This window comes from Rhineura floridana, chromosome 3 (assembly GCF_030035675.1).
Source record: "Rhineura floridana isolate rRhiFlo1 chromosome 3, rRhiFlo1.hap2, whole genome shotgun sequence".
Lineage (NCBI taxonomy): Eukaryota > Metazoa > Chordata > Lepidosauria > Squamata > Rhineuridae > Rhineura > Rhineura floridana.
The window spans coordinates 144,198,516-144,220,245 of NC_084482.1; the positions used below are offsets into that span (position 1 = coordinate 144,198,516).

Below are 21,730 nucleotides of genomic sequence, written 5' to 3' on the forward strand. Positions count from 1 at the left end.
CTGGAAAAACTGTTCCACAGGGTTGTATCCAAAGTAGTGCTAAGTCATGGTTTCATCAGTAAAAGGATTTCTTCCCTCTTTCCCCCACCCACCCCCTAAATATGTTCTAGGAGCTCCCCTAATCCTCTCGAGTAGAGCTGGGAAGGGTGTGGGGCATGTACTGAGGAGGGGGGGAAGTCCCATTGTGCAAGCACAACTCCTTCCATTGGTGGAACGTGTTAGTTGGATACCACCCTAAAGACTGATGTGTACTTAAAGATCAATTGGTTAGTTCTGTAATCCAATTTGTCTGCCTAGTTCCATATCTAAAAATTAAAATTTTGCCACTACAGATTTCATTCTATGGTAAAATGGAAATGGACTGCCTTCAAGTCGGGTCTTCATGGTAAGTGGTATTCTCAGCCTTTCTCTGAGGCTGAGAGCCAGTGACTGGCCCAAGGTCACCCAGTGAACTTCATGGCTGTGTGGGGATTTGAACCCTGGTCTCCCAGGTTGTCATCCAACACCTTAACCACTACACCACACTGGCTCTCTCATTCTATGGTAGACTGTGTTTATTCATCATGCTGTAGAACAAAGCAACAACACTGAGAAGCTGCATTCTTCAGAATATACTTCCAGGTTTTGCCTTAATGTTGGCAATTACTCCACCATAAATGGTTGCAATGACACCAGAATCAATGTTTCTTGCCCTTTTCTTCTGATTTGACTCATAGATTACAGCAAAGCCTTTGACTGTGTAGATCATGAAAAACTATGGAATGCTTTAAAAGAAATGGGGGTGCCACAGCATTTGATTGTCCTGATGTGCAACCTATACTCTGCACAAGAGGCTACTGTAAAGACAAAATACGGAGAAACCGATTGGTTCCCAATAGGAAAGGGTGTGAGACAGGGGTGTATTTTATCACCCTATTTATTTAATCTATACGCAGAACATATCATACAGAAACAGGGATTGGACCAAGATGAAGGAGGTGTGAAAATTGGAGGGAGAAATATCAATAATTTAAGATATGCAGATGATACCATACTACTAGCAGAAACCAGTAATGATTTGAAACGAATGCTGATGGAAGTTAAAGAGGAAAGCACAAAAGCAGGACTACAGCTGAATGTCAAAAAGACTAAAGTGATGACAACAGAAGATTTATGTAACTTTAAAGTTGACAATGAGGACATTGAATTTGTCAAGGATTATCAATACCTTGCCACAGTCATTAACCAAAATGGAAACAATAGTCAAGAAATCAGAAGAAGACTAGGACTGGGGAGGGCAGCTGTGAGAGAACTAGAAAAAGTCCTCAGATGCAAAGATGCATCACTGAACACCAAAGTCAGGATAATTCAGACCATGGTATTTCCAATCTCTATGTATGGATGTGAAAGTTGGACAGTGAAAAAAGCAGATAAGAGAAAAATCAACTCATTTGAAATGTGGTGTTGGAGGAGAGTTTTGCGGATACCATGGATTGCAAAAAAGACAAATAATTGGGTGTTAGAACAAATTAAACCAGAACTATCACTAGAAGCTAAAATGATGGAACTGAGGTTATCATACTTTGGACACATAATGAGAAGACATGATTCATTAGAAAAGACAATAATGCTTGGAAAAACAGACGGAAGTAGAAAAAGAGGAAAGCCAAACAAGAGATGGATCGATTCCGTAAAGGAAGCCACAGACCTGAACTTACAAGATACAGGGTGGTTCATGACAGATGCTCTTGGAGGTCACTGATTCATAGGGTTGCCATAAGTCATAGTCGACTTGAAGGCACATAACGACAACAACAACAACAAACTGATTAGTCTCAGGCAGAGTATTCATGCACATGGACAAAGAAACAGACTATTTCTGAGTTTAAGCCCAAGTGAGTCAATTGCAGTATGATGTCTCTGGTGGACAAAGTGTTCAGTTCAGAGCGGGAATCACGAGTCGGAGACGAGGGTGCAAGGAACTCTTGCTTTATTAATGTAATGGATACATCAAAGGCTGAGCACCTCATAGAAAAGACCCTATGCTAACTCACTGCAAGTCCCTAACTCCCCTCTAGACATGCTCTGCAACATGTGATGAAAGTTGACTCAACGCCCCATTCACAGCGCGGCAGTCTTAAATAGGAGAGGTCTTGGAGCGTAACCTCTCACTCCTTCGCACACACGCCCTCTGCCCTGTGCACTTCTCCCTACGTCATGAGTGCGGTGAAGAGGGGCGAGTCTCCACGGGCTCATCCGACAGAACAGGGTCCTTATCTGCAGGCAGGGAAGCAGAGGGCTGGGAAGCATCGGGAGTCTCTGGGATACTGCTTGGCACGGGAGGAGTTACTGCTCTTTTGGAATCCTCCCCTAACGGCTCCGTGGGGGTGCTTGATGGCTGAGCGCTGTCCCATTGAGGGGCAGAGCCATCCCTGGGAACTGGCGGGGCAGCTAGCTCGCTCTCTTCCTCAAGGTCTGGGCTAGACTCAACAACAGCTGAATCGTCCATGCCCGCTGACGGCTGAGGCGCCTGCAACTCATGCCTTCCCCCTCCTTGATCCTCAGGAGAGAGGCTGGGCTCAACACCCCTGGGCTCAACACAAAGGTAGCAAACTATGTCTTTATGGCCAATTTAACTTACATTGTACCAATGTTACTTATGATTCTGCCAGTACTATACTTGCTAACAAAATTGCCCTGTAAACCATCCTGGAAAGGTCTTTTTTTTGTAAACTGCTCCCAAATCACTGCCAAACTATGGTATATACATCTTTTAAATAATCCCCACCACTACAGGTTGAGTGAGCATCAAACTACAATCTTAATGGTTCACTTCATCCTCTTATCTTCTCATTCATGCCATCTCCATGAATTTGTCTAATCCTCTTTTAAAACCATCCAAGTTGGAGGCCATCACTATAATTTGAGGAAGCAAATTCCATAGTTTAATTGTGCACTGTGAGAAGGTGTATTTGCCTGCCATGGAAAAAAGGTTGATTAGGAGTCTGCTAGGAACAAGTTTTTGTGTGTGTTTTGTTTTTATCTCATTTCTATCTACTTTTAAGGAAATTTTATTGAATGTTGTTGTATTTTTATGTAAAAGGAGCAGGTACGCAGTTTGAGGGTATTCCTTCATCTATCTTTGTCACTAGAGGCTCAAGTGAGCTCTGTGGCTAGGAGTGCTTTCCGTCCGTTTTGGCTGGTATGCCAATTGTGACTGTTCCTGGACCGTGACAGCTTGACCACAGTGGTCCATGCATTGGTAACCTCAAGACTCGATTACTGTAACACACTTTATGTGGGGCTTCCCTTGTATGTAGTCCAGAAGCTGCAATTAGTGCAGAATGCAGAGGCCAAATTGCTCACAGGAGCAGATTACTGGCAACATGTTATCCCACTGCTGAAAGAGCTGTACTGGCTGCCAATTTGCTACTGGGCCAGGTTCAAAGTACTAGCATTAATTCCCAAAGCCCTAAACAACTCAGGCCCAAAGTATCTTAAGGATTGCCTGACTCCCTATGTTCCACCTCAAACACCGAGATCTTCTGATGGGGCACTCTTACTGCTTCCTCACGCCTCTGAGGTTCGGTTGGCCTCCACTGGGGACTGAGCCTTTAGTGTGGCAAGCCCTGCCCTGTAGAACTCCCTACCAATAGAGATTTGGCAGAAACCATCCCTTCCTTCTTTCAGGCATCTCCTGAAAACTGAGCTTTTTAAATAGGTCTTTTAACATGCATTTTCTTTTTCCAACCGATGAAGTACTTATGGATGCTTTTATTATTGTTTTTAACTATGTTTTAATTGGTTTTTAATTCTATCATGTTTTTGTATGTTGCAATGCCATCTTGATATACTTTTGTGAAACGTGGGGCTTATAAATATTTTCATTAATAAATAAAACAAAAGATTTTGTACTATATTGAGCGGTACTGAAAAAAGTATAATGAGTGGTTAGGGACTGCTAGGAGCTCCAGGAATCAGCAATTAAGTGCCACCTTCTACAATAATATTTCAAATGTCTGTGCATGTGACAATCTATGTGAAAATCTTTACTTGTTCTGAATCGCTTCAGTGGCACAGGCAGAAGAGCTACTCTCACAAAGCTGAAAAGGATGGGGAACCTGTGACCATTCACTTGGCAGAGTCGCACACCCATTCTCCAAAAAGAAAATGCACACACACCTGTTATCCAAAAACAGAAGTAATAAACAGGCATTCAGTGAAGAGTGAAAAAAAATGTGACATCACAAGCCAGTACATTATTTTGTTTCCTCTGCTCTTTTGCATGTCTGGAAGTTTTGAATATCAGCTGTGAAGTTGCCCTATATGTTGCAAATTTCAAAATTATAACACCAGTCTTATTTCAGTCTACCAGGCAGATTTAAAAGGCCAAGAACAACACCTGCCAGAAAAGAAAACAACAACAACAACAAACCAAGAGGAAGTTGGAGGCATCAGAAAGAAAGGAAGTTGGCCCTGACACCCAGCTAACTATACGGCCACCATAGGCTAAGTCTTAAAAAAAAAGAGAAGGTGGCAAAAAAAACAACCCTGCAGGTTGGTCAGAGGACAGAAGAAAACACCCAGAGGGACAGACAGAAGGAGAAAGTAGGGAACATGAGAGGACCTAAAACAACAGGAAAGAGAAGGAGGGGCTTCTCTCAGCTCCTAATGTGGCAGGCTATACCTTCAATATTTAGTAACCGTCTGGCAGACTTGCAGAAGAAAGTTGCAGGTTAATATTATAAGGTAGGTAAATGTGCACACAAGGCAGATATATTAGAGAGCCAAAATTCTGAAGGCCAGTTCTGAATTCCAAAGTACCAGATGGCACAACTATTATAAATACACACAAAGAACTACCCTTCAGCACATAAGCATTTGTTTTAAAAACCAGGAAAACAAAAACAAGTTTGTACTAGTATTTTGTTGAGCAGGTCACCTTTTGTTTCTTACTTAAACCTTTGATCAGTCACTGTTGCATAGATGAACTTTAAAAACATGAAATTTCTAAATAGAATGGTAAGGTTTGAACATGAATCACGGTTAGCCAACAAAATTTATTCTTATTTTTTAAAAAAAATAATTTATACTCCAAGATTCCAGGATGGAACTACAAGACAAGGGAGTCCGCTGCTCAGTGACAGAACAATGCTTTGCATACAAGAGACTGACTTAAGGCCATGGAGAGCCATGGCAAGGCAGTAGTAAGTTGCTAACTCTAAGTGCATAGATTGTCTGACTCAAAATTATGCCGCTTCATGTGTTAAAGAAATAAGAACATAAGAAGAGCCTGCTGGATCAGGCCAGTGGCCCATCTAGTCCAGCATCCTGTTCTCACAGTGGCCAACCAGGTGCCTGGGGGAAGCCCGCGAGTAGGACCCCAGTGCAAGAACACTCTCCCCTCCTGAGGCTTCCAGCAACTGGTTTTCAGAAGCATGCTGCCTCTGACTAGGGTGGCACAGCACAGCCATCACGGCTAGTAGCCACTGATAGCCCTGTCCTCCATGAATTTGTCTAATCTTCTTTTAAAGCCATCCAAGCTGGTGGCCATTACTGCATCTTGTGGGAGCAAATTCCATAGTTTAACTATGCGCTGAGTAAAGAAGTACTTCCTTTTGTCTGTCCTGAATCTTCCAACATTCAGCTTCTTTGAATGTCCGAGAGTTCTAGTATTATGATAGAGGGAGAAGAACTTTTAAATAATGAAGGTTACTTTGAAAGTTAATTTCCACACTGCCTCCTGCTACGAAAGCAACACAGAAGACAATATTTTACCTTGTTAATATCTACACATTCCAGTTTTGGCACCTCTGCTGTTTCTTGCTCTTCGCTGCTTCCTTCATCTATGTCACTGTCTTCATCCTGAGCAGAGTCTCTTTTCTGTTCCCCAGCAGAAAAGCTAACACCCTTTTTGTCAGCTTCCATCTCTGCTGGATTCCCAGTCATAGTCATTTTTTTCTGTTCTGCACCATCTTCATTCAGAAAAGTCTCTCCCACCACGCTACAAGAAGGACTGTCAATTCCACTGTCCCTATTGGGAATTTTACCATTACTGTTCAGCTCAACAGATGAATCCTTACGGCCAAGTTCTTCCGTAGGTGCTTTGCTGACATCAATACAGTCTTCAGCACTTGTGCTGTCATCTATATTTAGTTCTTTAATTTTCATTATGTCTGCATTAGACATTTCAGTGCTACACAACATGTCAGGCTCATTCTCATTTAGCTCTTTATTTTCATTTGTAGAAGACGCACTGGAAGCTACCCCATCACAGACGCTTGGGCAACACTCTTTAGTAGAGTCCATTTCAGGTTCCATCTTAAAAGCTAAAGTAAACTGATTTCTTTGAACAACATGGATGGGCCACCTGCAAATGAAAACAAAGACACTGGGTCATTGGCTTTACATGGCAGGTTCCAGTCTGGACCAATCTACATTGAAGCAAGTGCCACTGGTTTAACCACTAGTGCATTTCAGGTCACAATTTTATAGATGCAAGTTCCTAAGGCTACCTCTAACTCTGGGTTGGGTCAAGTGGCCTGCCTGGAGTGGTAAATTTTGAGCCTGCCATTAAGAAGGCAGCCTGTTGTCAATTATTTAGTTTATTACATTTTTCCCACCAGGGGTGATGTCATCTGAATGTTCTGTCTCAGGCCCCCAAATGTCTTCGGCTGTTTTTGTAAGCTAGCTTTCACTGAATTAAAGCAACAATTGGGCACAGATATTCCTTTAGCATTTCTGAAAATATAACAAGTCAGAATGATTGCTATAAATATTCATATTCATATCATCTGTAATATAATTCAGTTTTTTAAAGGAAATGAAACCAAAGAAACTACAAATTTATCCTTTTTAAAAATTTAAGGGAACTATATTGAGGAAGTCACTGCATTCAATAGAATTAACCCTAAATAAAGAGTAAACCATCTATGGGTCATTGAAAGACCAGCCACATATATTTATCCTCATAACAAACCACATCAAAGAGAATTAAATCATAAAAACATCATACTTACTGGACATTTTAACAGTCCTCTGTCAAGTGCACCAGTTTTACAATCAGCAATGTCTATAGAAAATCTGTCCAACCTAAATAAATCAACTGTTATCTAAGCACATTCATTCCAGGACTAAAACATGCCGCCTTTTCTAGTATACGGTGATATGTTTGTTCTCTTGGATCCTTGGCTGGCAGTCCAACAGTGTATCGCAATCCAGTAAATATTATGACATTTTAAATATGAAAACAATACATTTTTACTGGTGTGTAAAGAAAATAACCCTTCATTGTCAAAAATGTGTTTTCATTCAGCTATTTACTAATAAACCATAATCAATTATAAGGCACATATCAAAACTCTCCACTAGGTTTTGAATGGGCTTAATTGCTGTCAGTTATTAAAATATAGCATTTTATGTATCACAGATTTGTGAGGTGTTATACTTTCATTTTTATTTATTTGATTTATTTGATTTATATCCCACTCTTCCTCTCAGCAGAAGCCCAGGGCGGGCATTTTTCATTGTTAAAATGTATTGTCCCTCAACGAGTTATTTAAAGAAGAGATAAGGATAGTAAAACTGTCCGAAAGTACTTACCTAATACTTTCAAATTTTTCAATGAGCCTGTTAATGTCTGCTGAGGTCTGTGTTGTATCTTCTTGAGGCACTAGGCTTCTTGTTGACTTGGGATCCGCTGGCAAAGGCCTTGATGGTGCTGGAGGAATCTTCTCCTGCCCAGCAGGCTGGAGATGAACAGGTTTAGGAGGTACTAAGAACAAACACACACACAGACACACAAAAGGAATGTTCTGTCTTTAACAGCAATAAAGTCAATTGCTCCCATAAAAAATTGACAAGGCCGTTGCTGTAGTATAGCAACACCAATGTAGCACAAAATTATTTTTATATATAAGCACAACTGGGTTTAACTCAAGACGTACTGGGCTTCTCCTTTGCATTTTGGTAGATCTTTCAAAGACTGACAATGTGACCACTTCCTTGTTGCTAAACAGGATGTACAGCACATACAGACACTGCATTTTGCAAAAGCTCTACCACAACAACTTTCAGCCCTGAGAAGAGTATTTTGGATAGTAGGGGCCCAGAACATTGAGTTCTGTTGGATATAAAGCACAACAAAATATTTAGAGTTAATATGGTTTTTCAAAATCTCTCATGCTTATTCTTCTGGAAATGCAGAAAGCAAATTAAGAGCAGCCTATTTTCCTTTCTTTTTCCCGCCCCCACCTCTTTATGATATAAACTGCATAAATTTCCTTCCTCTTTTGCTGCTGTGTTGAGCACATTACTGTAACAAAGCACTTACCAAGTATTGCTCTCTACTCTTTTGTGGGGAAAGAACATTAGTCCTACTGTGGTAGTCTTTTAGAAAATAGAGCAAACCATGCAAATTCCTCATATTGTTTGCAACTAAATAGTATTTTTTCAAGTATGTAAGCAGTAACCCATAGTAACAGGTTCATGTAGTCTCACTGTTCCTTACAGCCAGAAACACCTTCATTTAACTGGCCTTTAAACTGCATACTTAAAAAAAGACTTAGGGCAATAAACTACAATTGTTCACATCCTTCAACAATTGCCGCCAAAATACACAAGTTCAGACTGCTTAATGTAAAAAAGGGTAAAAGTTTGATTTTTTTCCTAAAGTACAATTGGGTTCCATATTAAAAATCATGCACTATATTTTTATATGGTACCATCATCAACATAAAATGTAAATGTACTGCCTTCAAGTCGATTCCGACTTATGGCGACCCTCTGAATAGGGTTTTCATGAGGCTGAGAGGCAGTGGCTGGCCCAAGGTCACCCAGTGAGCTTCATGGCTATGTGGGCATTCAAACCCTGGTCTCCCAGGTCGTAGTCCAACACCTTAACCACTACACCACTTTATAAAGAAACACAAGCAAAATAAGCAGAAGTTTACAATCAAAAGTTTTGCTATGTGTGAAACAACAGAGGAAAAGACAAAATGTTGCCAATTTGTTCTTAACTTAAAGCAGATTAAGGGTAGGTTCACACTCAGGCATGGGGCGGTTGGAGAATGGAACAAAAGTGGCTAAAATAAAAAATGTTTGGGAAACTAGTATGTTTTAACACTTACTGGCATTGTAAGTGCTAAAGCATGAATATACCACTTGTAATTGACAAAGCAAAGTAAGGACATAAGAATGGATGCCGGAGAGGAGCATTTTACATTGCAATTTAGCAGATATACATTTAAAACACATGTTGGAATTATGATTTCTGACTCAGAAGTGTTCATTCAAGAAAATCAACCTACTAGCATCCTTTGGGCATTACTCTGTGGGGATCAGTGGGTCAGGTTTCTAGGTTCAGAGGGAGCTGGTTATCAATCCAATACAAACATGATCCCAGGTAAAGTCCAAAAATGGCAACCAATAAGCAGAAAGGCCAGAAGCAGATAATGTGATAAGCAGGAGGTTAAGTTCCTGAGACAGCAGCGTGGGGAAAGGGAGCTGGCACTTAATCAAGCAGGGTTTTCTCCAATGAGATAAGTTGCTCACACTGGAGCCAGTGTGGTGTAGTGGTTAGAGTACTGGACTACAACCTGGGAGACCAAGGTTCAAATCCCCACACAGCCATGAAGCTCACTGGGTGACCTTGGGCCAGTCGCTGCCTCTCAGCCTTAGAGGAAGGCAATGGTAAACCACCTCTGAATACCACTTACCATGAAAACCCTGTTCATAGGGTCACCATACGTCGAGATCAACCTGAAGGCAGTCTATTTCCCTAGCTGAGATGGACTGGTCCTTAAGGTCAGATAGAGGAACTTTATTGTTGTCTAGATGGCGTCTTCAAGACATACAATTCAACCTAACCCTAACAAAGAGTTGTATTTTCTGTTTGCATAAATATATCTTAATTAAAATGCATAAAAATGTATTTTGTTGGTATCTAGCTCCCAACAATATAATTTATAAAAACAAGTGAATGTCTCTCAAGTCCTTTAAATAGATTAATGATTTCATTTTTTCCCCCAGCAACAACATCATTCAACTTGTATTCTAAGAAAGAACATGCCAGACCAGGAGATGGTGAAAGAAGTGGGGTGGGTGGGAGGAGGAGCTTCCAGGATGTACAGGATACTATTTAATTATTAATTATTCCAACTTTTAAACTGAAGTTCTATATACACATTCTTTTAATACATTATTCAAAAAATGGGAAACTTTACAACAGATACCAGTCGAGATCTCTGTGGAATAAACCTTTTTCTGTTTTTATTACATATAGACAGGATTTCAATTACTGACAGGATATTTTATGCAAATTTAGCTTATTCTACTTTTTTAGTTCAGAAGCAGCTTTCTTCAAGGATTGCCCTGTCCCACCTACCACCTGCAAATGCCTCAGCTCCTACAGATTTTAATGGAGAAGGAGAGCAGCAAATTAATCTCTCTCTATAGTCATCTCAAATTAGTCTGTTATGAGTTCATGGTGAATAGTGGCAAAAACTGCACTGTAGGGATTGCAATAAAAATCAGCACAAAAAGTGATACCAAACCAGAACTTTCTATTCAATTGATGTCAACCTAGATGAAGTGATGAACCTCTACACAACTGCAATGTGCTTTAGAGAAAAAACTACCCAGTGCTTACACTGCATATTGAATGTACCTGTGAAGTCCAGTCCTCACCATCCATACATGCAAGCCTTGTAGTTCATATAGCCCTTCAACATGCCTGATGGGGTGACTGTAGGACCATGCAACTTTCAACAGAATAAAAAAATTAATAAACTACAAACCTTGGGGTTTTGACAGAGGATGTTTTTTGGCCAAATGGCATTTAGTTTTAGGCTTTCTTCCAGGTTGAAGAGTACACTGAATGGAATCAACACGCTGCAACTCACCACATGTTTCCAGCACTGTCCTTGAGTCAATGTGACATTTGATTTCAAAAGAAGAATGAGGGCAACCTGGAATAAAGAAATGAATTCATATTTACTTCCTCCTTTTGCTGAAGAGCAAGCAAGTAATGAATGATACATATACTTAAAAGTCATCAGTTTAAATCCATTTAACCTTACTGTCATCATTATATAAAGGATGTTTGATAAAAGAATGATAACCTAACAGCCTTCGTGATCAGTTTTCAAGCAGTATATTATATTATCTAAATCAGGGATGGGGAAACTGTGGCATTTCAGATGTGCAGTGGGATTGAAATTCTCATCAGCCCCAGCAATCACGACCAATTATCAGGAATGATGGGAGTTTTCATCCAGCAACATCAGGAGGGCCACAGGTCCCCCACCCTTGCTGTAAATTTATTAAAGCATTCTAACCTTGAATGTCTGTGGTGATAGCCATATGATTTTAAAAACATCCATAGCTGTGTTGAAGGATGATACAACACAGAAACACTGAGGAAGGCACCTATGTTTTCCCCTCAAGCTAACATTAAATTGCCAACTTGAACTAGGTAATTATGGTACAAGTCTTACATATAATAAGCATCCTGTCAATAAAAAACGGTGCCCTTTCACACATTACACATATGAAGGGTGTTTGTGTGATGATTGGGGCTATGCCAAACCCACAATATCTACCAATTAGATATTATCAGAAGCTGATACCTAAACAGGACATCAAAATCTAACCCTTTTAGCTAGTATGCTTGTTCATTTAAAGTACTGGGAGGAGTAAAAAAGTGGATTGGGGGGAAAGAAAAACACCATTATAAATATGTGCACTAACAGTGTTACATTTCAAAAGTTCGATGGCCCTGTGCCTTCATGCCTTCTTCCCCAGCCCAGTACTGTTAATGTTCATGAGTAACTCAAATGTCTTCATCCTAATTTTTACTTCAGTTTTGGAAAACAAACCCACATGCCCCAGAGCACAATCCTATGTTGTCTGGGCCGATCTCAAAGAGTCACTTCTAGTGATATGCTGCCAACCACCACCAAAAAAAATACCCTGCTCACGCAAGCTGTCTACTTGTATAAGCAACTAACTCATGCATGCCCCTCTCTCCTGTTACCTTTGTAATCACAACATACAAATGTTCCCATTCACAGAAAAGGAACTGCAATGTGTCATGCAAATTTCATAACCCCAGTATTATAGTGCTCATTCATTAGCATTATTTATTTGTTTGTTTAGTGTATCACCAGGGCATGCAGGTGCTCTCTCTCTCTCTCTCTCTCTCTCATTGCCTTAAAGGTTTACAGACTTTTTCAATCAAAGGAAAGACTAAAAGAGTTGCATGTGGAGTGTTGCATTTCCAAATTGAAAAACAGTTAGAAGCTGAGAGGGAGAGGAAATAACAGGATTTGTGTGCAACTCCTGGCTTTACACAGCTTTCATGAGCACAGCAGCAGCATGCAGCTCTTGCCAGATGAAAAAGTGCGGGACAGCATCAATGGAACAGGGTCTGCATGACCACTCAACAGGGCATGGGCTGAGTAGAACGGCATGTCCAACCACCCCTGGAATTATTATTTTCAAGGCTGAAACAGTATTTATTTATTTATTTATTTATTTATTTATTTATTGTACTTATATACCACCCCATAGCGGAAGCTCTCTGGGCGGTTTACAGTAACAAGATGTTTGTGAATAATGGCTCAATAGAGCGGAACTCATTCTTTCATCCTTTTATTTTTTAAAATGTTATTTATTTATAATATTTGCTTTGGCTAATGTATGAATATATCATAAAGTGATATAACAGCATCTTCTGAGATGGTATAAGCTAACTGCTCAGCTGTTTTAAATGGACTTCATCAATTCACATCAGCTAGCAATCTTGCTCAAAGAATGCAAAGAACATGGCTCAGTGAACCTCCTAGTTGATGATTAAAAAGCCACTTCCTTATCAAAAGCTACCACCTTCGTCATAAGTGAAAACAAGAAACATGTAATGCCTTTTAAAAATTCCAACATCCTGAAACACATACAATCTACATTATGCCACACACTCTTATCACCTCCCTGCTTACATAGTCCCCCACCACTTATTATTTATTTATAACAACACTTAAAATAGTAGTATAGAAACAGATTCTCAACCTAAAACACATGAGACAAATAGAGAGGACACAACAATAAAAAATGCAGCTCACTTAAATCATTCAGTTAAAATCACAAAATCAGCCAGTTAAAAGAATGATACACTTCAATCATCACCTGAAATTTAAACACACAGAAGAAAACAGAACAACTTTAATAGCTAGTTACCAGGCTGTAGTCATTTTAGTAACAAAGCTTATTGGAAGGACTGATCAGGTTTTTATTCGCCTCTAAGTGAGTTTCTACTCTTCACCATGAAGGAAATTCCAATACAAACTTATTTGGTTAAGTGCTCTCTTTTATTGTATTTCAGCACAAAATGCTATTGGATTCAAGCTTACAATATTTTTAGTTCACTTAATGCAAGGGTGGGGAAACTCTGGCCCGCAGGCCAATTTTGGTCCGCAAGGGAGTCCAGTAAGGCTTGCACAGCCATTTTCGCCAAATGATGGCCACTTGCCTATCCACTGACATCACTGGTGACATCAGGTGATAGGGGCAGGAGGACAGAGTTAAATCCTGCATTGGCTACACACACCTGTTTCCAGCAGGGAACAGGCTTGAGCAGCCAAAGTGACAGAATTTAATCTCACTCTCCAGCCCAGCAGCCCTGTGTGAGCTTCCCGTTTTTCAAGGCTCAACAGGAGTAGGGGCTGCCTGTTGTTGTTTTAAAAATGTTTTTAATGCTGTTTTGTTTTAATGTATTTTAAGATCTGCTTTTATGATGTTTTAAAGTGTTTTTAGCGCTTTGTTTGCCACCCTGGGCTCCTGCTGGGAGGATGGGCAGGATAAAAATTAAATAATAATAAATAATAAAGCCCTTCGGAAAAGCACTTTCAAAAGCAAGGAGAATGCTTGAAAGCCCTCCAGACGACTATCATTCCTCTTTTCCCCTCCTGGTCACTTGTTTAATCAGAGTTTAAAATCCTGATTGAACATGTGATTGGGAAGGGGCAGGGGAAGGAGAGGCTGCCCCTTCATTGGGGAATTCTAACGCAAGGGGTCAGACAGTGGAGGTAACACAGGTGTTTGAAGTCCTGACATTGTCATGTGATGATTGTGATACCATGTGATTGATAGTTGGGTGACTTATTAATTCACCAACTGATAGATGGGTGACTGATCCTCATAAAGATCTGGCCTGTGGAGCCAAAAAGGTTGGTCAACTCAGACTTAATGTTTTAAAAAATATGTTGACAAGTTAATACAATATTATTCTGAAATATATTTGTACCACAATTCATCCATTCCACTAGAGTGCTGTTAAAATATTAATCAAAAAGGACATATTATGGTCTCCTATTGGTATGCCAGCAAAAACACACTTTTTTTGTAAAAAATCCATTAAATATTACTTATTTATGTATTTATTATTTGATTTATATCCCACCCTTCCTCCCAGCAGGAGCCCAGGACAGCAAACAGAAATGCTAAAAACACTTTAAAACATCATAAAAAGACCTTAAAATACATTAAAACAAAATGTTAAAAACATTTTTTAAAATAGCTTTAAAAAACATCTTTTAAAAAAGGGTTAAATATTATGACAAACATGTACATAAATATATTAACTAATAGGCAAAAAACCTTGCAGTTTAAGAACGTACCTATAGTCCACAGATATTTCTATCAAACTTTAAAAAGCAGGGAAATTGGGCAGCTGTAGTGAATGCAACAGGGGAGCAGGACACCTGACCTCCTCTCTAAGATATTGGACTGCCCTACAAATTTGTCAAAATGCAAACACAATTTGAGTTGGTCTTTCACAGTCCAATCCACTTGCTATATAGCTTGGAAGAATTTGGTAACATGTGCCTCTGAGCATATGGTGAGTGGTGGCAACACCTGCCATCTCCAAAGATGGAGAATTATATTTTTGTATGTTTGCTGGTGTTCTTCTTACTTTGCTTCTTTCCTGTGTTTCTACAGAGAATCTAAACTAGAAAATTTTATTTCTCTCATTATTCATCCTAGAAATCTGTGTCAAATTTATTTTCATTAATTTCAAAGTCTTTATATTAGTCAATGTCATATGATGGTGCAGACAGCCTTTTGTGTTTCAAATTTGAGGTTATGTTCTATTTCTATTTTGGGTACATTAACAGTTGAATCTGAAACTGCAGTTTGATGTAAAATAGACTGATTACAATATGTTGCTACTTCAGCAATGACTCTAGCTGTTGGAAAAAAGAGGATGCATGTTTTCAGCCTGCTATGTTTAAACCACTTCATTTAAGGCAAGGCGTTCATGATAAATTAAAAACATAGAACACACCTAGAATTTTGCTAGAATATATTTCACCTCCCACTGTTTTATCTTGTGCAAATTGAGACACTTCTGAGGTCCACTGGAGACTATTCTGCAGAAGTCAGTGCCATTATTCCACAATTATGTTTGGAGTTCTTTAGTGTAAATTTTGCAAAGTGTTGCTGTATTTCACATATTCATAGAAATAAAAGCAAAAGAAAATGATTTCCTATAAGAAAGTTCACTACAATTGCAAAGTAAATCAGACATATTTAAAGTGACCATCTGAACTATACTGTCTTAATAATGTTGCTTCCTCCCTGCTAAAACAAGATCAGCACAGCACATGTCTTCTTTCTATTATGTGGGCAGATTGCAGGTGTTGCCACCCCTCACCATATGCTCAGAGGCACATGTTACCAAATTCTTCCAAGCTACACAGCAAGTGTATTGGACTGTGAAAGACCAACCCAAATTGTGTTTGCATTTTGACAAATTTTTGCTGCTATGAGTTCTGAACAGAATAGAACAGAACACGTCCCCCTGTGAGTGATGGCACTTGATAACATCCTGTTATTCTCTGAAGAAAATGTATGGGGAAAAACATGAGTGTTCCCATGTAAAAAATTGGGGGCTGCCATGGTTTTTTTTTTTCTCCCTCTATAATTCCTTCTGAGATCGCCATCAAATCCCATTGCTCCCAGGGGAACTTGCTCTATTCCAAGGGTTCTCAAGCTTTCTACCTACCCCCAGGGTAGAAAATTACTGAGGCCCACCAGTCACAAACTGATGGTGCAGAGGAAGAGCTAATCACAAAATAGCAGCAGTTAGAGGCAGACTGGCAATTACTGACATCATTTTCTACTGAAACCTAATCCATCTTTGGAAATCATTAAATGGTTTACCACAGCATTTTCCTTGTGGCAAGGAGTTCCATAGCTCAGCTTTCCTCAAGCTAAGTGCAAATGTGTTCTGGAGGTACTATGACTGCCTCCCCATTTTAAGCAGAGTTTACCAATTGAGAGGCTGTAAATTGAGAAGGTTTTTTCTTTTATATTTTGCATTCCTATCCCCACAATTTCTCTTTTTTTTTTTTTCAATAATTTTTATTCAGATTTTCATAAAACATACAAGACAAAATCATAAAACATTCAAAGACAAAAAATAAAATCAAAAATAGTTAAACAAAAAGAAAAAAAGAAGAAAAAAAAAAACAAAAATAAAAAATAAAGAGTAAAATATTGACTTCCCATTTGTCAAAGATCAAATCAGTTATAAGTCTATAATATATAACAATCCTGTCTCTTAAGTCATATTATAAAATCACTTTCCTCCAGTAGTTATCTTACTTAATCATCAAATCTCATAAACATTACTTTATTCTTTCCACAAAAAGTCAAAGAGAGGTTTCAATTCTTTAAGAAATATATCTATCAATTTTTTTTTTCCAGATAAGCATATCGATTAATCCATCTCATTACTAATTATGATAATCTTATTGTCATAACCATAGTCAAAATAAACATTTCAATTAATCCATCACATCAGAATCTGTTAGGTTCAGTAATTTCAGTAGCCATTGTTCTATTATCCCTATTAGTTCCATTTTCCATCTTCCATCTTCAGTAGTCTTGTTAAGTCCAGTAATTTCAGTATCCAATCTTCCATTATCAGTATTCCATAATAATCTTGCTGTCAAAGCCATAGTCATATAGTAAGAGTCTAATGGGAATTACCTCTATCCCAAATATTTTCTTGCCATCCATTCTGAATAGGTTGCTGAAATACAGCTGTAAAATCATATCTCTGTTCTTTTTTTCAAAATACACTGGGTCATCTCTTGAAAGTTTTTCCATTGTCACATGGCTGCAGTTAATTCCATAGATTTTCTCTATATTGGGCTCCATCACATCATTCCAGTCCAGAAGATTATCCATGCCATTAATAACTTTATCTCTAGAATCTTCATTAATTTCTTCAGAGATAACATTGAGTTCCAAACAATAGATTTTATTTCTAAAGTCCATAGACTCCAAATCTTGTTCCTGTTCCACGTTTGTTCCAATCTCCGGGATCTCCTCTCTCACAGGGACCCCTGTTCCAGTCTCCAGGGTCTCCTCTCTCACAGGGACCCCTGTTCCAGTCTCCAGGGTCTCCTCTCTCACAAGGACCCCTATGTCTTTAATCTCCTGTGTCTCCAAACAATAGATTTTGTTTCTAAAGTCCATAGACTCCAAATCTTTTTCCTGTTCCACGTTTGTTCCAATCTCCGGGGTCTCCTCTCTCACAGGGACCCCTTCCAGGGTCACCTCTCTCACAGGGACCCCTATATCTTTAATCTCCTGCTTCATTTTACTCAATTCAACTTTCAGCTCCTTACAACCCTGTCGCAGGTTTTGTTTCGTTATCTCAATCTCATCCATTATTTTCTGAAACATAGTTATTTCCAGCTTCTCAGCCACTTTCTTAATTGCCATTTTAAAAGAAAAATATAGGAAAACCACTTCTTATTTCAGCAACAATTGGGTTAATACTCCAAACTTGGTGACATCACAATATAAACAGAGCAGACAGCCTTATCTCTCCATAGTTAAGTAAACAAAATGCAGTTCCCAGGATCGAAACAATTAATGGCAGTCGTCAAGAAACAGATTCGTCAAAATAAAATAGACCAAAAAGAGAGTAGTCTCAGACAGTATAATATTCTTCAAAATAAAAATCTGGAATAGAAATCCCTCTTCTGTGTATATCTTTAGAATGCAAATCCAGGACAGCTTTTTGCAACAAAAACAGAGATAAGCTATTAATTAGTGCGTAGCAGAGAGAAGTTATGGCTCCCCAGTGAGATGTCAAAAACCGATCAATCTGGCAAATCTCTTTTAAACAGCAACAATTTAAGTCAAGTAAAAGAAAAATATAGAAAGAAGGGTGCTTGCCTGTTAGTGCGTTCTCTCTTAGAAGATAAGATGAACGTTCGCTTTAACAGATAGAGCTTGCTGTTGAAAATCCGTCCCACCTTCGTCGGCTGGACCTCGTCCCATAAATTAATGAGATCTGGTCGTCCCAACAAAAATAGGCTTTGAGGTTAATCTCTTCGTTTCTCCCTACCCGGGAGAAGTTTAATCAGTCAAAAAAAAAAGAAAAAACTGACTGATATATCTGAATAAGCTTCTTTTGAGGCAGGAGCCCGTCTCAAAAGCAGGCACAGGCTAAGTCACCCTTCCCGGAAGTCCCCTATCCCCACAATTTCTCAACATATTTTTCCTCTTCTCCTGTAATTTCTTCTCCCATTCTCACTTCATGCCCAACTTACCCCTTATTCCTGCATCCCCAAACTGCCGGTTTCTTTCATCCCTCTTCCCTGGTCCTTTTATCTGTAACAGCTTTCCTCTCTTAACCTGTTCCTTTCTATTGCTAATTTGTTTATTTTTTCATTTTTATATCATCATCATCACCACCACCAAGTTACTCTATATTTGCTCTTGGTTAAAAGCATAGGACTATGCTTTGGCATCAAGCTTTTTCTCCAAATGCCTATATCATACTACTAATTGCTATCCCCTTGCACATACTTGCCAACCATATAAATGTATGTTACCTCTGCATCTTAATCACCACTTCCATATGGTTGGATGCCGCATTGCAGAGGGAACATGGGTGTTTTATAGGTAGTAATGTGGGATATCACACCATGCAGTGTGTCAGCTGTGCTGGTAAGGTACTATCCCACATAATCAGCCCACTCAATGTGATTATTGCACTCAAATATTTTTGCTGTACGAACATGAAAACCAGCCATGGGTACCCAACAGCTACAGTTAACTGGCTTTATCCAAGACATGTAACTATGTAGCACAACAACAAGAAGCTACTAATTTACAAACACTATGTAGCCTAGCCTGAGCTATCACAATGTTCTTTCACATATGACTTTGGGACATTGCTCTTTAATTCAGCTAATTTGCCTACTCGCAGTTAGGCGACACATCTGAAAACATAAATCAAGAGTGAAACTGTTTATGGGAACCAAGTCATCGGAGAATTAATAATTTTCCCAAATGAAGCAGCTCTTTAGGCCTGGTTAGATTTTTAATTAAAATATTAATCTTTTAACAATTCCAGTACAAGCAAGGTAACTAAAATCAACCCATTAACAAAGCAATAGAAATTGCTCACTTAGTCCAGATAATCTAAAAACAAACTGCTAGAGAATAATTTCCACTCCATGAATTTTTTTATTACTCTAATGTCCTTTCTCTAAGATGCTCAGAGGCCTTTCGAAGTCTCCCATCAAGGCACTGACCAGACTGAGACCTGTTTAGCATTCACAAGTTTTACAGCACCCTCAGATCATTCTCTGATCAGCAAAGTTAAACCAGCAATTATATGCCCATACTAACTATGTATAAAAAAGATTCATTGATGTTTAGGTTACGAAGACACAATCACTGCTGATTCAATGAACTGTCAGCTCGAGTGCAGTGCCGAAATTTTGTCCTCCAATTTCTCTCCCGAAAAAGATGCTTCAAATCTTCTGCTTCATTCTCACAAAGCCTCTGAACCAAGATGGGAGAACTGGAGTGCTTGGTCTTAGAAGACAGCACAGATATAGTGAGCATAATGGGAACCTGGTGGAACGGAGAAAATCAGTGGGACATAGTTATCCCTGGATATAAACTATATTGGAATGATAGGGAAGGACATATTGGAGGCGGTGTCACTTTATATATAAAAGACAACATTGAATCCAGCAAGCTAGAAATCCCTAAAGAGGCAGACTCTTCCACATAATTGTTGTGGGTGGTGATACTGTGTTCCAAGAGTACTTTAGTACTGGGGATGTTCTGTTGTCCCCCCTGATCAAAAGTCAGGGAGATCTTGAGATGAGAAATGAAATCAAGGAAGCATCCAAACTAGGAAATGTTGTAGTGATGGGTAACTGCAACTACTCTGACATATACTGGCTACATATGTTTTCCAGTCACAACAAAGAAGCAAAATGTCTAGATACCCTAAATGACTTTGTCCTAGAACAGTTGGTCATGGAACTGGCCAGAGGGAAGGTGACCCTGGACTTAATCTTCAGTGGTACCCAGGACCTGGTGCAAGATGTAAGTGTTGTCAAACCAATTGGGAACAGTGACCATAATGCTATTAAATTAAACATACATGTAAATGGCCAATTGCCAAGACAATCCAACAAAGTCATATTTGACTTCAAAAGACGAAACTTCCCCAAAATGAGGGGACTGGTAAAAAGACAGTTGAAACACAAAATCAAGAGGGTCAAATCACTCTCAAATGTTTGGGAATTGTTTAAAAACACAATAATAGAAGCTCAACTGAAGCATATACTGCAGATCAGGAAAGGTACCACTGGAGCCAAAAGATGTCAGCATGGTTAACAAGCAGAGTTGAAGATGCTATTAGAAACAGGAAGGCTTCATTCAAAAAATGAGAGTCTTATCCAAATGAGGAAAATAAAAAACTCTGGCAAAAGAAATGCAAGTAGACAAAAAGGGATGCTAAAAAAGAATTTGAGGAGAGCATTGCTAAGAGCATAAAAACCAACAAAACATTCTTTAAATACATTCAAAGCAGGATACTGTCTAGGGAGGCAATTGGACTCTTGGATGATAAGGCAGTCAAACGTGTACTAAAGCAGGACAAGGAGACTGTAGAGAAGTTAAATTAATTCTTTGTATCTGTTTTCACAGTAAAGAATATAGGGCAGATCCCTGAATCTGAACTAACATTTGCAGGAAGGGAGTCTGAGTAACTGAGGCAAATAGTGGTGACAAGAGATGAAGTTCTAGGTTTAATAGACAAAATAAAAACTGACAAATCGCTGGGTCCAGATGGCATCCACCTGAGAGTTCTCAAAGAACACAAATGTGAAATTGCTGAGCTTTTAACAAAGATATGTAACTTGTCCCTCAGATCTGCCTCTACACCTGAGGACTGGAAAGTGGCCAGTGTAACGCCAATCTTTAAAAAGGGATCCAGGAGGATCCCAGAAATTACAGGCCAGTTAGCTTAACATCTGTGCCAGGGAAACTGGTAGAAAGTAATGTGATGTTCCTGTATTAATGTATATATGGTAAGTGCTGTTTGTATAGAAGATACATGGTAAGTGGAATGAAAGAGGAGGGGGGAGTAAATGAGCAGTAGAATGCTGGATGATTGGCTGAGTGTTTGGATGGCTGAGAGTATAAATGGAAGGATGACAGTTGAATCTGGGGGGATGTTAGTGGGTTGTTTGAGAGGTGTTAGGTGGACGTGAGTGGGTTGTTTTGGTGGAGTTGGGAGGTGGGTGTGAGTTGGTGTATGTCAGGAGAGTGTGGAGAAGGAGGGAGGTGGAGTTCGGATTAGTAATAAGTCAAATATCACAGTAATAGATGAAACCATAAGCTTGTAGATCATTATCAAAGTTATCTT

At 39.2% G+C, this 21,730-nt stretch overlaps 1 protein-coding gene across 3 annotated transcripts in view; it reads right to left on the bottom strand.

Moving 5' to 3' along the window:
- Positions 1–21,730, bottom strand: part of FGD3 (FYVE, RhoGEF and PH domain containing 3) — a 200,714-nt gene that overhangs the window by 92,369 nt on the left and 86,615 nt on the right. For 2 of the 3 annotated variants that reach the window (XM_061618204.1, XM_061618206.1), the window contains exons 2-4: positions 10,776–10,946; positions 7,582–7,753; positions 5,758–6,349 (exon numbers count right to left, since the gene is read on the bottom strand). In XM_061618204.1, coding sequence (XP_061474188.1) covers positions 5,758–6,349; positions 7,582–7,753; positions 10,776–10,946 — 935 coding nt within the window. The remainder of the gene's footprint in view (positions 1–5,757; positions 6,350–7,581; positions 7,754–10,775; positions 10,947–21,730) is intronic. The other variant, XM_061618205.1, reaches the window with a different exon arrangement.